Source organism: Punica granatum, chromosome 7 (genome assembly GCF_007655135.1).
Source record: "Punica granatum isolate Tunisia-2019 chromosome 7, ASM765513v2, whole genome shotgun sequence".
Taxonomy (NCBI): Eukaryota; Viridiplantae; Streptophyta; class Magnoliopsida; order Myrtales; family Lythraceae; genus Punica; species Punica granatum.
Window position 1 is genome coordinate 3,969,712 of NC_045133.1, and position 15,298 is coordinate 3,985,009.

At 35.4% G+C, this 15,298-nt stretch overlaps 1 protein-coding gene across 2 annotated transcripts; it reads left to right on the forward strand.

Moving 5' to 3' along the window:
* LOC116215338 (probable cyclic nucleotide-gated ion channel 20, chloroplastic) lies at nucleotides 1-3,372 on the forward strand. 2 transcript variants are annotated; one of them, XR_004158448.1, is made up of 7 exons: nucleotides 1-585; nucleotides 1,405-1,481; nucleotides 1,589-1,901; nucleotides 2,092-2,274; nucleotides 2,462-2,560; nucleotides 2,753-2,964; nucleotides 3,047-3,372. XR_004158448.1 is itself a non-coding variant. In XM_031551016.1 (6 exons), the coding sequence occupies exons 2-6, from the start codon at nucleotides 1,462-1,464 to the stop codon at nucleotides 2,858-2,860; spliced, it is 723 nt and encodes a 240-aa protein (XP_031406876.1). In that variant the 5' UTR covers nucleotides 1-585; nucleotides 1,405-1,461; the 3' UTR covers nucleotides 2,861-3,372. The 2 variants fall into 2 exon arrangements, 1 of the variants encoding a protein (XP_031406876.1); XM_031551016.1 differs by having other exon boundaries at nucleotides 2,753-3,372.
* Nucleotides 3,373-15,298: the final 11,926 nt, after the last annotated feature.

Sequence of the window (15,298 nt, forward strand, 5' to 3'; positions counted from 1 at the left end):
GCCTGCGACCTCCATCAGGGAGGGGATGGCCGATGGCGACGCCCCCATCCCCCAGATTTTGGGAATCTTAGCAGTGGAGGTCCCACTTAAATCCCCCAAATTCGGAATGAGTCCGCAATTTGTGTTTCCGCACTGAAAACCTTTTCAAATAGAGGATTCTTTTTTTTTTTTTTTTTTGGGGATGAATTTTCAATGAGAGGTACTTTTTTTAGCTGAATTTTCAATGAGAGGTACTAGGTGGATAGATACTATGTCCGGGATAATGACATGCAGTGAGTGGAACTGAGCTTTTGTTCATGCACCCGGCGCATGCACGCCCACGGGCTAAGGCCAACCGCCTGGCTTCCATTCAACGTGCAGTGTTCGCGTCTGTGGGCTTACATGCACCCGTGTCCATGCATTGCCTCAGGGAACTCTTCTCCTCCGCCTCTCTATGATCTCCCTCGCTCCCTCTCTCGAGGACTCTCAATGTCTTTTCCGTCACTCTCCTTCAGTCAGCGTTTACAGTCTTCGCCGGTACGGACATTGCATCTGTAGCATCCGGTGGTCGGAGCTGAAGCCCAACCGTCACCTCGTTGCAGAGAGGTAATGTAATGCTCAAGTACTTCCAGCTTAGCTAACTCCAACGGCACTAACTAGTTAACTAACTAACTGACTGACGGTCAAGAGAATTCGGGGTCAGTCCGGCCAGATTCTCCGTTCACTTGCTCTTCGAAAGCCGTGAGCTCAGCTGTTGGAGCTGAGCAGGCCTTGTAGTTTGTAACTTGATTGTTAGTTGAAATCTTGAACGCTGCTCTTCGTGACTCGAGGCTGGGTCATGTCTTTGGAGGCCCGAGTGGCCATGAATTTGATAGTGTTTGCGCCTTAGAAACTGAAGCAAATGAGAATAGTACCATCATCTCATTGTTAATTTTTCTTAGGAGGATGCTTTGATATATGGAATGTTTTCATGATACTCGTGCCGGTGCAAATTATTACTGAATTGTACGGGCCGCCCCTTTTCTTGTTGAAACCATGTAATTGTAAGATATCCTGTCGTCCTGTCCATGGCTATGAGTTGCCGTTCATGATCAGGATTATTTAACTACTTCATCGATCGTTATACACGATTAGAGTTCTCTTGTCAATAAGAAATAAGCAATCCTCTTGAAATCAAAGCTATCAAGCTATTCTGTGTGTGGCCTCTCTTGCAAAGAAATGCCATTTTATATGTCTCATTGTCAACTTTTAGATCCTCATAAATTGAGTATACGTGTTGTAAATGGATTTTCTCGTTGGTATAGGTTCCCAAAAGTTGGAAACTGAATAATTTCCCGTCTTCATGTCTACTTGTCCCTATAAATTTTCTTGTGTTTCTCGAGCCCTCTTTGAAATGGATTATATTATTAGATTTATCTAGTGCAGGTTTACTCTGTGAAAGATGGCTGACAGCGAAAGTGAAAGAGCAAAGTTCTGCCGATTATGAAGATCCTCAGATTCAGGTATTACCACCCAGAACCCAAAGTGCATCAATATCCCTTCCTTGGAGCTCCAAAGACTCCGATCAAAATCAAACTTATCTTGTTGGTTATACCGGACCTTCACGCAGCGAAAGAAAGACGAGATTCTCAACAGTGAGCGGGCCAATATATGGTGCTCCGAGACCTGAGTCTCTCTCCCACAAGAACCGAGGTGGGGAAGGGCGGAGGGAGGTGGAACTTACAACACAGAAATTTCCTTCTTTCAGTATGAAGGATCCGAACGATTGGCCTGAAGGAAGTAATGCTGGTAGAAATGAGCATTTCCTGATGTCTGGGCAGCTGGACATGTGCAATGACCCTTACTGCAGAACTTGCCCGACCTATTACCATTATGACGAAGCAAAACGTAAAACATCAAAAAGTTTGAGGGAATTTGATTCGGTACCTTTCTATCTTCAGATCACTAGGTTCTTTCCCCATGAAGTTTCTTTCTACACCGGCATCAGTTGCTTCATATGTTGCTTTGATTGTTTTGAGTAAAGAACAAGTTCGATTTTCCTTTATCGTGCAGTTAACACTGATTTGCTTTTCAGAATTCTTGAGATTGTGCCTTTGCTGTTCTTTTTTGCAGTGCCGTAAGGAGGATGCAGAGGGACGGGCAAAGAGATTTAAATCTTATATTTTCAGCTGTGTACCCTGTGTTATGAATCCTCATGCTAAAGTTGTTCAGCTGCGGAGCAAGTTCTTTGTCATATCTTGCTTGGTCGCAGTCGTCGTCGACCCTCTGTTCTTCTTCTTGCTGGGAGTTCAATTGGTAAAGCTCAGCCTTTTATTTTGCCTCCTTCCTGCTTATAGAGAAAGTGAGGGAAATGTGAACTTGGAGAACCGGTTCTTCAGTTAAAGCTTCTTTCTAACCACTCTATAGCTTCACTGTGAATACAAATTAGTGTTGAAGAGTCTTGATTACTATTCTTATGTGATTTTCGGATCCTTTGATGCAGGATAATAAGTGCATAGTTTTGAACGGAACCATGACCACGACGATAGTTGTTTTCAGATGCGTGACTGATTTCATGTACATCCTTCACATACTTCTTCAGGTAAGCCACAACTTCATCAACATCTCGACAGCTCTCGTGCTGTTTATTCCATTATCCTTCCCCTAGATGCTGACGGTCGTTTAATGCTGATTGCTAATGGTATTTGTGCAAGATATTTGCTCTCTTGGCATTCGTCTCAAGTCGTAGCCTCTGTAATAGACTAATAGTTTTGTTTTTCCAACTCTTTTGCAGTTTAGGTTGGCCTATATAGCTCCCGAGTCGAGAGTGGTTGGTGCCGGAGATTTGGTTGGCAATCCAAGGAAATCGCCCTCAATTACCTGCAAGGGTATTTCTTCATAGATCTCTTCATTGTAATACAGCTCCCTCCGAGCAACTGACCTTGAAGAAGTCACGAGGCTCTTTGCAAGGTCCTTTCAGAATCCTCAGATTCAAGGAGTCATAAGGTTTGCTTCCATCTAAAACTACTTCGCAGAGAACCGATTCTATTCGGTCGAGAAATTGTGATATGGCTTTCCATCTCAACAGGTATGTATCGCCCTACTGGAGAAGATTTGCAGCAACTGCAATCCAAGTCGCATGGAGATATAGGAAGAAATGTAAAACTCGCAACACCAATTCTCGGTCCCTACACTCTAGCAAGTAAAACTCATGAACTTTTGTCTTCAGAGAATTTGAGATACGCTATTATACCGGGCTTCTAGCAGCTCCTATGAGCAGCGAAATGTAATGACATGTCAGCTAGGATCATTCTTATTCTATATATTTCAGGATACCGAATATGTTGTTTAGATCAGTTGTTCGGGTCAGTACTTGTTTATTAAACTTCAATGCTAAAGGTGAAATTATCTTGTCACGACTAATCTACGCTAGCTAGACTACATAATCAAGGTGATGTTTGCCCGAGTTCATCGGTGTTCGAATCTAAAATCCGGAGGACCTGGGATTTGTACAGGCCGCCTCTCTTTTGAGCATGATTTGCCCATACCTGCTTCAAACCGAATGCTGAAACCAACATGACACAGTTGCAGCTGCTCTTGATACATCCCAAATGTTTCATCAATATAGCAGAAAAAGGAATGTCCACTTTCGGGGAAAAAAAATGTAGGAAAAGAAGTTACGTACACCCCGAGTGCTCGACGCATTCCATGCGCTGTAACCATTGTCTAATCCCAAATCAAGGTTGCACATACTTGGTGTGCTTAATTCGGGTAATCGCTCACTAATGAGAATCACATTGTCTGCCTCTTCAAAGTAATTACGATTAATCTAATTTAATCAAATTAATTTAATTATGCATATGCTTCATCCTAAACGACACAAAATAAGAACAGAATATCCCAATTGCCAACAACCTGTTTCTCATTAAGGAAGATCTCCAAACACACGTTTGATTCCGGCAAAGGGCTATGGTATGTCATGAGTCCTCTTTCAATAAAGAAAGTGCAAGTGAAATAAAGATTTATGTATACACCCAAATGTTCTCAATCCCGATCTTCCAATGTCTGTCATATAAAGTATAAACAACATCAGATCAAATTAAATCATGAAAAAGATTAAAAAAAATACGTGACACGATATCTTTTCATCTAACATATAAGACTATCTCTCTTGCCACGTGGCAAATTGAGAGACGGGCAGGAGAGACCCGCCAACTAGGGGAGGCGGTCTCCGTCTCTTGTTCTCGAGACTGGTCTCTTAAACGAGAGATCCATAGGGGGCTCCCGTGTGGCAGCCGTGGGCCCCATGTGGCTAGTGCAATCTCCTTTTGCTTTTTTCTTTTAAAAATTCAAATGTGAGAATCATAGATAGACTAAATAATGGAGATTATGGTTGGAATTGTGAATTTCTCTTTTTGTTGAGTGTGTAGTGATTATATGACAGTGATGAATTCACTTCAGAGACTCAAATTAGAGATTGTGGATGGAGGTAGTCTAATAACCAAGCTGGATTCCTAACCACCAACATGACCTTCTGTAGCGGTGGTTTGTTCGTTCCTGTACTACCGACAACCACAGCGCGTTCGAGTTCGAACCCGGCGAGGTGCTTCGATCTACGCTGCGTTTCATGATTCCTATTCTGACCCATTGGCAAACGAACGCATTTACTAGTTAGTTTGACGTGCTCAGGGTTGAGTAGAGTTCATAATTAATTACGTATATGTATGCGTGTTGTGTGGTATTAATGGCGGCCTCTTCAATTTCCCCTCTGCAAGAACAACTTAAGACAGCTTTGTCGCCATTAAAGGCTACGTCGACTCCCATACCAACCACCATGAAACCGAACTTGCGATCAGTTCACCAGTTGTTTATCAATTTATTTATTTTCTTTTCCCTATCTCGGAATAAATTTCAAGGTGACTCTTTCAATTAATTGCAATTACACCAAAGAGAAAAAGGTCCTCAAATATTTCTCCTCGAGTATTTTCCCTTTCGTTTTATAATTAATGTAATTGATTCAGTTTGGTGTAGTGAATTTATATAGTCCCCCGGTCAGATCGTAATTGGCTCGCTCTGAATCGTTATCAATATGCGACCCTCCATTTTAAGTGTTGATCCAATAGTTCCAATTGGGTTAGGAACTGATATTAAATAACCGGATAACTACTGCTGTGGTATATCCTACATTTCACCAAAGCCTATAGAGAATCAGTTGTTACGTGTTCGAGATATCATATATTATTCTAATTAAATGTGGACATCTTTAATGTGTTATGCTATGAAAAAATTTAATTAGTTTATGAAGAAATGTGCTTAAAAATTCTCATAATACTCGCGTTATGTATATGCCGTTAAAAATCCTTATTTAATACCCTGCAATATATAAATGCCATCGAATAGTGGTGTAGTTACAACTCAAGAATCATATTGACATGCAAGTTGGATTGGTTATGAATTGAACTGATCCGCTCAATTTCGATAATTCAATAGTTTTGTTATTAGACTGTGAACTGCGAGCACCAGCCGGGCATTTCCTTTAAAAGAAAAAAGTATTAATAAGATAACTTGGTATCGAGTTCAAGTGATCGTTACTATTTTCTAGGCGTGTTGTGGGTTTATCCAAACGGTGAATTCCAGCATAAGTTTGGTTGATTAAAAACTTAAACCATAATCAATGGTCTTTAACTAAACATAAAATTCTAATAATAACGCGGTTAATAGTGCCCATTAGTCTTCATCTTTTTATAGGTATATATATATATATATATATATATTGCCAGTTAATCGGTAACTTATCTCTTAGAATGAAATGAACTTTTAAACATAAAATATTTGGATAAGGAATAGTGAAATACACAAGAAATTCATTGACACTTGTGATAATATCTCCAGTGTGCAACAAAACCCACCGAAATTAACTTCACTCTTTTTTTCTTAAGACTAGATTAATTTTATTATATCAAAAGGAATTTAGTTTCATTTCACCTAAAAATATATATATGTATTACACACGCAAGAAAAAAGAGGATCGAGGAAGGGGGGAATACGTAAGAACTTTTGCCCATTTGTATAGTCTTATTTTTCAAATTAGATCTTAAATAGATTCCTCGCTGAAATAATTTTTTTTGTGAAATCCCTAAAATAATTTTTAATCTAGACTTTTGAGTATAATTTTATTTTAAAATCCCCTAAAGATTAAAAAAAAATTACCCTTAAAAAGAAAGAATACTTAGGTTGTATTTGTTTGAACTTAAAATTTCAATACTTAATTTAACTATTAGCATTTAAGAACTTACTAGAATAAATGCTTAAGTAATTAAGTAAAACTTATTTGGTGAAATAAGTAGGCAAAAATTTCAATTCTTTGATAATATATTTATGTGATAGCTCAATATTTAGCTTATTTCTTTTGACATAATACTTGGATATTGTATATTTTTTTTATAATTTTCTTAAATATAAAAAATTAAAATTAACAAAAGGACTCAAATCAGAAATCTGATTATAGAGGGAGGAAGGTGACCGTGGGGGGCTGGCAACATAGCCCCACCGCTTCGATTTCTCCCCTCTCCACTGCCCCCAGTCATCGGTCGCCCTCTAACCCCAATGCAACCCCCACCCCCTGCCTCGACGCTCTCTCTCTTCCCTGGCCTGAGTTGGGATCGAATGGGACTTACTTGCAATTTAAATATAAAAAAAAGTTTAGGGGCACCATTACAAACTCTGGAAAAAAAAATATATGTGATGTGATTAAGTAAAAAATAAGTAGGTTTTTAGTTATATCATAATTAAGAGATTTTTCACTTAACTTATTAAGTTAATTTTGTTTTGGATAAACAATATGAATCAAATTAAGAGTCCGCTTGGGAGTGCTTTTGATATTTGAAAACGGAGTTTTGTCAACCCCAAACTATGTTTTACTCATATATTTAGTTGTTTGGGAGTGCTTATACATAAGCGTTTGTTGCCGCAATTCCCCTTTTCACCGTGAAAGCTGAAAGCAGGGGAGGGAATACTTCTGTATAATTACTTATCTCACTGCTAATTTCACTTCTATAAATTCTGAGATTGATCTCATTCTTTTTTTAAATTCCAGATTTATCCTCGACTATTATTAACCCTAACACTCTTTTCTCTTATCAATATTGTATCAGCCGTCACCGTTAGGCATACTCTCTCAAGCAATTTGCCCATCTTGAGTCCTTGACAAGTACGTCTCTATCTTCTCGACATTTTATGTGATTATCATTGAAATCGTCTACATTAATTTTGTTAAAATTTCATCATCAATGGGTCAGGCTTGTGAATCGGCAATCAGCAACCTATAGCTCTCTTTGGGGTTGTATGTGATAAAATGCATTTACTATGTGGATTGCCTCTGTTAGCCTAGAATTTTAGTCTTTGGCTTATGATCATTTTATATTTGCTCGGAGGCTGCGCTAATTAGTTGGTTGTCGGCACTATGATGATCTTCCTTCTCCTCTTGTGCCTATCTTAAGCCGTGTAATGGGAGAACTCTATGCACAATGATATATCCTACACACACAAACAAATCATCAATGTGTCTTTAACCAATGCTAGAGGGCTCCATGCATGATTCGCTTTGATGCATTTATTTTTATCATCAGAGCTGGTTATGAAGATAATTATTTTAACACTTTAGATGATCTACTTTGGTATATTTATATGCTTTGATCATCTTTATTAAATCCATGCTGGAAGACTCTATAATAAATTATCGGGCATAATCTTCTTTATTCAGTGCTTTTATGTGCTATCATGTATCATGTTTTCCATGCTTTTAAAATTTTTTATTATTTGACGTGACCTAGTCATATCTATAAGAAAATATGTACAATATAATTTTCTAATTGTACTCATGCAGTTACCTAGATGGCGAGCAAAAAGAACCCTGGCCCTCCAAATGATATAAATAAGCCAAGAGGAAAAGTTCAATGGGATAAAAGGACTATAGAAATTTTTATTGATGCATGCATAATAGGTAGAAGCGGGTAATCACCCTACCTCTCATTTTAATAGATTGGATGGAATAATTTTATTGCCAATTTCAACAAAGAGGCAAACAAAGACTATGATAAGAGCTGGTTAAAAAACAAGTGGGATGAACTTAAAAAAATGGAAGATATGGAGACAAATTTTGGGGAAAGAAACTGGTCTTGGCTGCGATTCTTCGAAGCAAACAATCGATGCATCTCCCGAATGGTGGGAAGAAAGACTGAAGGTACTTTATTTAGTTTATGACTCTTTTCTAGTATTTTTATCATAAATTTACACTTTAGTAATTATAATCCAACTAATATTTGCAGGAAGTACCTGCAGCCGCAAAATTCCGTGTCCGTGGTTTAAAATTCCAGGAAAAATTGGATCGACTTTTCATGAATGTGGCAGCAACAAGGGATGCTGCGTGGTCACCATCCATTGGGGTTCTACCGTCACGAAATTTTTAGGGAGAAAATTCTATCAATTTGGATGAAGAAAATAATGGATTTGATGAGAAGAAGACGGATGAGCCCGATTCTCAATATGATGAGAACAAAACTAGAAAGAGCCCTGCTAATTCAGAAGTTCGAGGAATAAAAGAGGGCAAAGTACATGCAAAGGAGGGGGGACCGGAAAGTTTCCAACTCTAAGCAAATGGCGCATTCTTAGTAGAAACTTTAAAGAGTAGAAATGCAGAAAAAAACAACAACTAAGCTCATGAGAACATACCCTCCAGGTTGTAGTTATGCAGAAATTGTTGAGCAGTTAGATGCTATATCAGAGATAGAACCCGACAACGATTTATATTATTTCGCTCTTGAGCTTTTTAAAGACAAAAATGAGAGGGTATACTTTGCTGCACTGAGAATACCCGCTGTGAAAGTCGGATGGCTGCAACAGCAACATCTGAAGAAAGGGGACAGTTCTTTTTTATCCAAGATGTCTAACTTCTAATTATTGATGATTAAGTACTTTTATTAGTGTGTTCATTTAGCTATTCGTCGAACAATTTCTTGTTGAACTTAATGAGGAACATATATTTATGCTATTATGATATTGATTCTCTTATCAAACTGATATTTAATTTTAATATGTTTTTGTCTTTTATTTTAAAATATTTGTTTATTTTTACTTATTGCTTATAATAATTGGAAACGTGATATAATATCTCATTGCAGGTATGGACTATGGAAGTGATAGTGATGATGAAGAATTAGAGAATGATGCAGTACTAAATGCGGTAACTTGTATTATCGCAGAGTAGTATACTAAGTATATGTGCAAAGAACCATGCACGGTCTCCCCATTTACTAGAAGTAGAAAAATTAAGGAGATCATGAGTGGAAATGATCGGAAATGTTTAAATATGTTTAGGATGGACAAAAGAGTGTTTGAAATGTTATGTCGCGAGTTACAAGTTAATTACAATTTTAAAGATTCCAGATAACTCAGTCATATGGAATTATTATGGATGTTTTTGTCCACTCTTGGGCATGGGAAAATGTTGAGGAAACTTTTCAATATTATGGCGAGACAGTTTGCAGAAACTTTGCATGTGTATTAGATGTTGTAGCTACAATGGCTGTAAATATTGTGAGCCCACCCGATTCACATTTCAGAGGCGTTCCGTTGAAGATCAAGAATGAATCTCGATATTGGCCTCATTTCAAAGTAACATATTGATATTTAAAAATTTAAATACGTTTGAGAGAATAATATTTTTATTAATTTTTTACGTATTATTTGATTCATAATTGCATTGACGCCATTGACGGTACTCATGTAAAGGCATCAATACCTCCAGCACTTCAGGTACCTTATCTTGAACGGAAAGGTCATCCAACGCAAAATGTAATGGCAGCATGCAACTTTGATATGATTTTTACATTTGTTTGGGCTGGTTGGGAGGGATCCGCTCATGATACCCGCATATTCAATAGTGCCCTTAATTCCTCGTGCCTTAAATTTCCAAAACCTCCACCAAGTAACCGCATGAATATATTTTTATAGACTTATTTTATTATATTATTGTTATTGCTGTTTTTTTAACTTAAATTCTTATTTTATATATATATATATATAGTGTTTTGAATATTTTAGGTAAATATTACTTGATGGATGCGGAATATCCAAACAAGAAAGTTTACCTAGGACCCTACAAAAATCAGAGGCATCATCGTCATGATTTTCATCACGGAAGTGGATCGAGTGGCCCTAAAGAAATTTTAAACCAGGCTCATTCATCATTACAAAGTGTCATTGAAAGGTCTTCCGGTGTATGGAAGAAGAAATGGCGCATCCTTGAAACTATGCTAAGCTATCTGTTCGATACGCAAGTGAAAATTGTGGCTGCAACTGTGGCCCTGCATAATTATATACAGCTTCACTCTCAAGATGATCCCCATTTCTAAAAGTATGATAATGATGCAGAGTTTGATCCCGATGATAAAGATAATATAACACTTGAGAATGTTAGTTCTTCTAGCCAAGTAGATAAAATTGGTAGTGTTTGTCCTACTATTGCTACTAGTTTGATGAATAAGTGGACCTTTTCAATAAATATTAGAACAATCTCATTTCAATCTAATATTATATAATAAGAATTCAATTTTGTGTCATTTTTCATTTTATTCGAATTATTGTCATTCAAATTACATAAAATATATTATTCATGTGTAATTTATTATAATTATCTCATCGATGTATGTTGGTTATTTATGTATAAAATTATAAATTTGTGCATTGTTAATGTACTTATTAGTCATTTTATCTTTTATCAGCAATAGCAAAAGCAGTTTTCCTAACACTTATTATATCATGCCGTCACTTTCAGCAACTTCAAAAAATAACATACCAAACGCCTAAATTGCTTTTGAGCATAAGCAATTATTTTTCAGTAATTTTATTGCAACATTTTTTTTTTAGGAACAACACTCTCAAACCAAACTTCAGTGTTGAAAATTTAATTCAAGCACTTAATTTGGGTATTCAAACACCACCTTAGAGAGATGCAATGGAGGTTAGAGTCAGCTACCATTATCTCAATCAAGGTTGCTGAGAAATACTAAGGTCGTTGACACCTCCACTATGACCGATGATGGGTTCCACCGCTCGAGTAACGCGTAAAGAAAGGTAGAGGACTCATGCAGTGGAGCCCGACGTCGGACACCAAATTTATAGTCACAATCGTGTTTATCGACAGTCTTACTGGTTGCTGGCGACCTCCTAAGCGGTAATGTTTGATGGTGGGCTTCACAACACGGGTCTTCCTCTTATCTCTTTTAATGTTGCCACATAATGTCGGTCACCATTGACGGAATTGAGGTCACTTGTAACCATTGAGATTGCCAACACCCGGGTTAACACCAATCATCGTTCTAATTGAGGTCATCGATCCAACCTATACTCAGTTTCACACCAAATTACTACCTCTCCAGTCGAAATTTTCAACATCTGAATCATTGACAGCCACCTCGACTGAAGCGATGGTGTCTATCACTGGCCCCCAACTATTCCTTACTCTCTATGTCTCATTTCTTTTTTATTATTTTTGGGTATTTTTAAAAGATATTAAAAGTATGACATTACTCTATGAAATTAAAAAAAATTAATATTTTGTTTAATTTGTTAGTGTGATTTTAAAATAATATTTTAACTTAATTCTATCAATAATAAAATAAAATAACTCATACAAAGTTAAAAGGTGGATCTCATTTATACTATTTTTTTTCCACAATAAAATAAAATAACTCATACAAAGTTAAATGGTGGACCACATATATAACCATTTATACAATTCTTTTTTAAAATTAAAATATTATTTACAAATCAAACGCAGCATAAAAAATCTATATTTAGAATTATTATTTTATAATAAAGAAATTAATTTGGGAATTAATTTAATAATAAATGAATGGGGCCAAAGCTGAATATGTAAAGCATGCAATGCTAGATCTACTGTAGGGATATTTCAGTGACGTTAGCAACTTAAAGCAACGTCATGATTAACGCTGAAAAGCTAAGTATAAGCGGGTAATGTGCGGGAGATCCGGCGGCAGTTCCTGTCCAATCGCTGGGCCCCACTTCCTCCCCCACCTCACAGATTTTTTTTTAAACAACAATAGCCTAACCTTTTTTTATTTTGATAACCTTTTTTATTTTGATAAGTAATATGGTAGGCAGCAGTGATGGTAATATTGTCCCCCCGCTACGTAATGTTCGGGCTCTCGTATTTAACTGTTAACATATCAGACGAACTGAACAACCAGCGCAAGCACTGGCCCCATCAGCGTAGCACCACCAGGAGCCCAATATAGTTCACAGAAACCGAAGATGACCCCAGACCCAAATCAAAGAGCCCACCCTAGCATATGTCCCCGGGAAATTCAAACTCGAGACATGGAGATCTCCAAACCACATGAGAATGAACTTAAAACCAATAGCCTAACCTTACGGTACCTTAACTTCCCCATGCTCTTACTTTTTAACCTTTTATTATTATTATTCCATAAATAATTTTTGGTAAAAAAAAAACGAAGATAGTCCTTCCTTCCGCAAGAAATTCGACTCTTAGATGGATTTCTTCTGACAACAATGAAAATAATGTGATTAAAAAAAATCAATGATATAATAATGGGATACCAAGCCAAAAAAATGATAGAATAATGGGATAAAAAAATTCTAATAATGTTTATTTATAAAAATTAAATTTAACTTTATTTTATTATATTTTATTTTTTTTTCGATTCAACAATACAATCATTATTTCTCTATCTTTTTTCTATTATCTCATTTTTTTAATCTATTATTATAAATAATTTTTGAATGCTAAATTCTCTCAATTATCTAATATTTTTTTCTTCAATTTCAACATTTTTTTCCTCAATTCGAGAATACAATTATTACTTTCATATTTTCTTTTTCAACTCCCCTCATATACTTTTTTCAACCAATTTTATTTTCATCTCTTCAAATCAAACTAAATTAAATCAAATTCAACTTCATTACCAATCGCAATGTAAATAACCCTCCTTAATCACATCATATAATGTGATGAATGAGAAATGATAAAATTTTCATAAGTAACATTAAATGAATGACAAGCACTATTATTTGTGAATTTATCTTAGCGTTATTATTATTTTTTATGGATATATTGAGATAAAATTATTGAAAAATCTTCTTGTGTAAGTGAGAGGATAGGAGGTGAAGCATGTAATTGGTGAATCATAATCTTTCATAGATACAAACTATTTGTGCTTTTCTTCTACATCTTATGTCGAGATTGGATTTATAAGAAAATTTTATGTTAAAATGTGAATTTGTTTCATGATAGTTAGTTAGTTGAAAATATTTTGGACCATATCAAGGGAAAATAACACTACTCTAGACTTTATTCTTTTCGGGCTATATATTTTCTACAAAGATGGAATTCAAATTAATTTTTCATAAAAGAGTAAATCTTTTATTAGTCATCTTGGAAATTATAATATAAAATTAATTCTTGTCAACCATACTAATGGCCCGTTTGAAATAAATTACTGTAAAGAAATGATTTCAATTCAGTTCGTTTATATTTAATTCAATTCAATCATTAATAAATTTTATTGTTTGGAAAAATGAGAAATTTAATTAATATATCTTCATAATCTGGCTTGGAATGCTTTAGATAGAGAAATGTATTTCAAAATAATTTCAAAATTTAAAATAAAGGTTATTAGTTTCTAATGCATTGATTTTGCCTAAATCTTATTATTGATTTGGTCCAACTTGCAATCAATATAAATCTTCGTTTTTAAAATAAATCTCGTGTCATTTGAATTTCAAATAACAAAATTCAATTGAATTCTGATAAAACAAATTTGAATTCTTGCATTTTGACGAATTGCACCCAATATCTTTGATTTAGCTCGAGATAATCCTAGCTTGAAAATGGCCAAAAAAAAAAGTCTAGCTTGAAGTATAATGAAATTGTTTTACTTTTTAATTAGTACGCTAAGCCCATAGGGCGCCGTTCATAGGTGACGGCGAAGGAGCATGAAACGACGACGTTGAGGGTGGGGCATTGCGGTCAAACGAGTACTTGATAAATCAAATATATTTTCTTTATTTATTAGTTAAGGTTTTATCCAGGAAAAAAAGGTTTTAGACTTCGAGTAATTATGGAGAAAACAAAAAGGCAAATTCTTCATTTGTTAGAATAAATTCATCGAAAATTAATTTCTCATATCTTAAACATGTATTGAAATTCTGTTGAAATAATATTCGAATTTTGATATTGTTTATTTATTTATGCATTCTTCTTCATCATCATCCATTCATCATATTTAATCCATCTGATTATTTATTAGATAAATGGCTTAAAAAATCTCGAATTTTTCAATTTTTTTAAGTTCTAACACAAAGTTTTGAATATTAAATTTAAAATCATAAAGGTGTACTTTTGTTTCCCATGTAGCTTCTATTTGTTTTTCTATTATTTTTCGCTGCAACATCCCGCGGATGTGGTAGATGTCCCGTTGATATAGCAAATGAAAAATACAAAAAAAACAAACAAAAAAATAAAATTCACAAAAGATACACAAAAGTAAAATAAAAATTTAGAAAAATATGAAAGTAAATAAATAAATGAAAATGAAATTCATAAAAGTGAGTTCCTTCAACGACTTTGCTGACGAATTTTAGTCCTGCAGTCTCCTCACAATCCGACTCCCATATGTAATCCGAATTACCCACACGTAATAGGACCACAAAATTACTAATTTACCCTTGAGTATTCATTAAATTTTTACCTTGCCATTCTTCCCTGCCACTCCGCCATCGGCAGCTCTCAAGCTTCACCTCCGACCACAACGAACATCATTTCCGATTGATCTCGAGGTTATGAAGCTAAATTCAGTCTCAAATTGGCCATATTTGGCCACAATGGCCATGACCCCAGTCGGAAATCCTCACAGATCCACGAGCTTGTATAAAATCATTAATTTCCCTAGTAATTACTAGTTAGTTGCATTTCATTTCATCTGTAGAACAAATTTGCTAATTTAAAGAGGGAATAAAACAAGAAAAACGCCAGAACTATCAACGATCAACAATCGTTGGAAATAAGATATTGAGAGGATTACCATATCAAATAGCATGAAGGTAATTTGTCCCTCATTCGATCATGATTGCAAATTATGATGTTGAACAGAAGGCTATATTTATTAATTATTTTATATGATTTGTGGCAAAAGGAAATTAATGAAGTGGTGATGATTAATTAAGATGCTTTTGAACGACTGAAAAACAATATAATATAACTCATAGTTAATTACTCTCTCTTTTTTCTTGTTCAAAC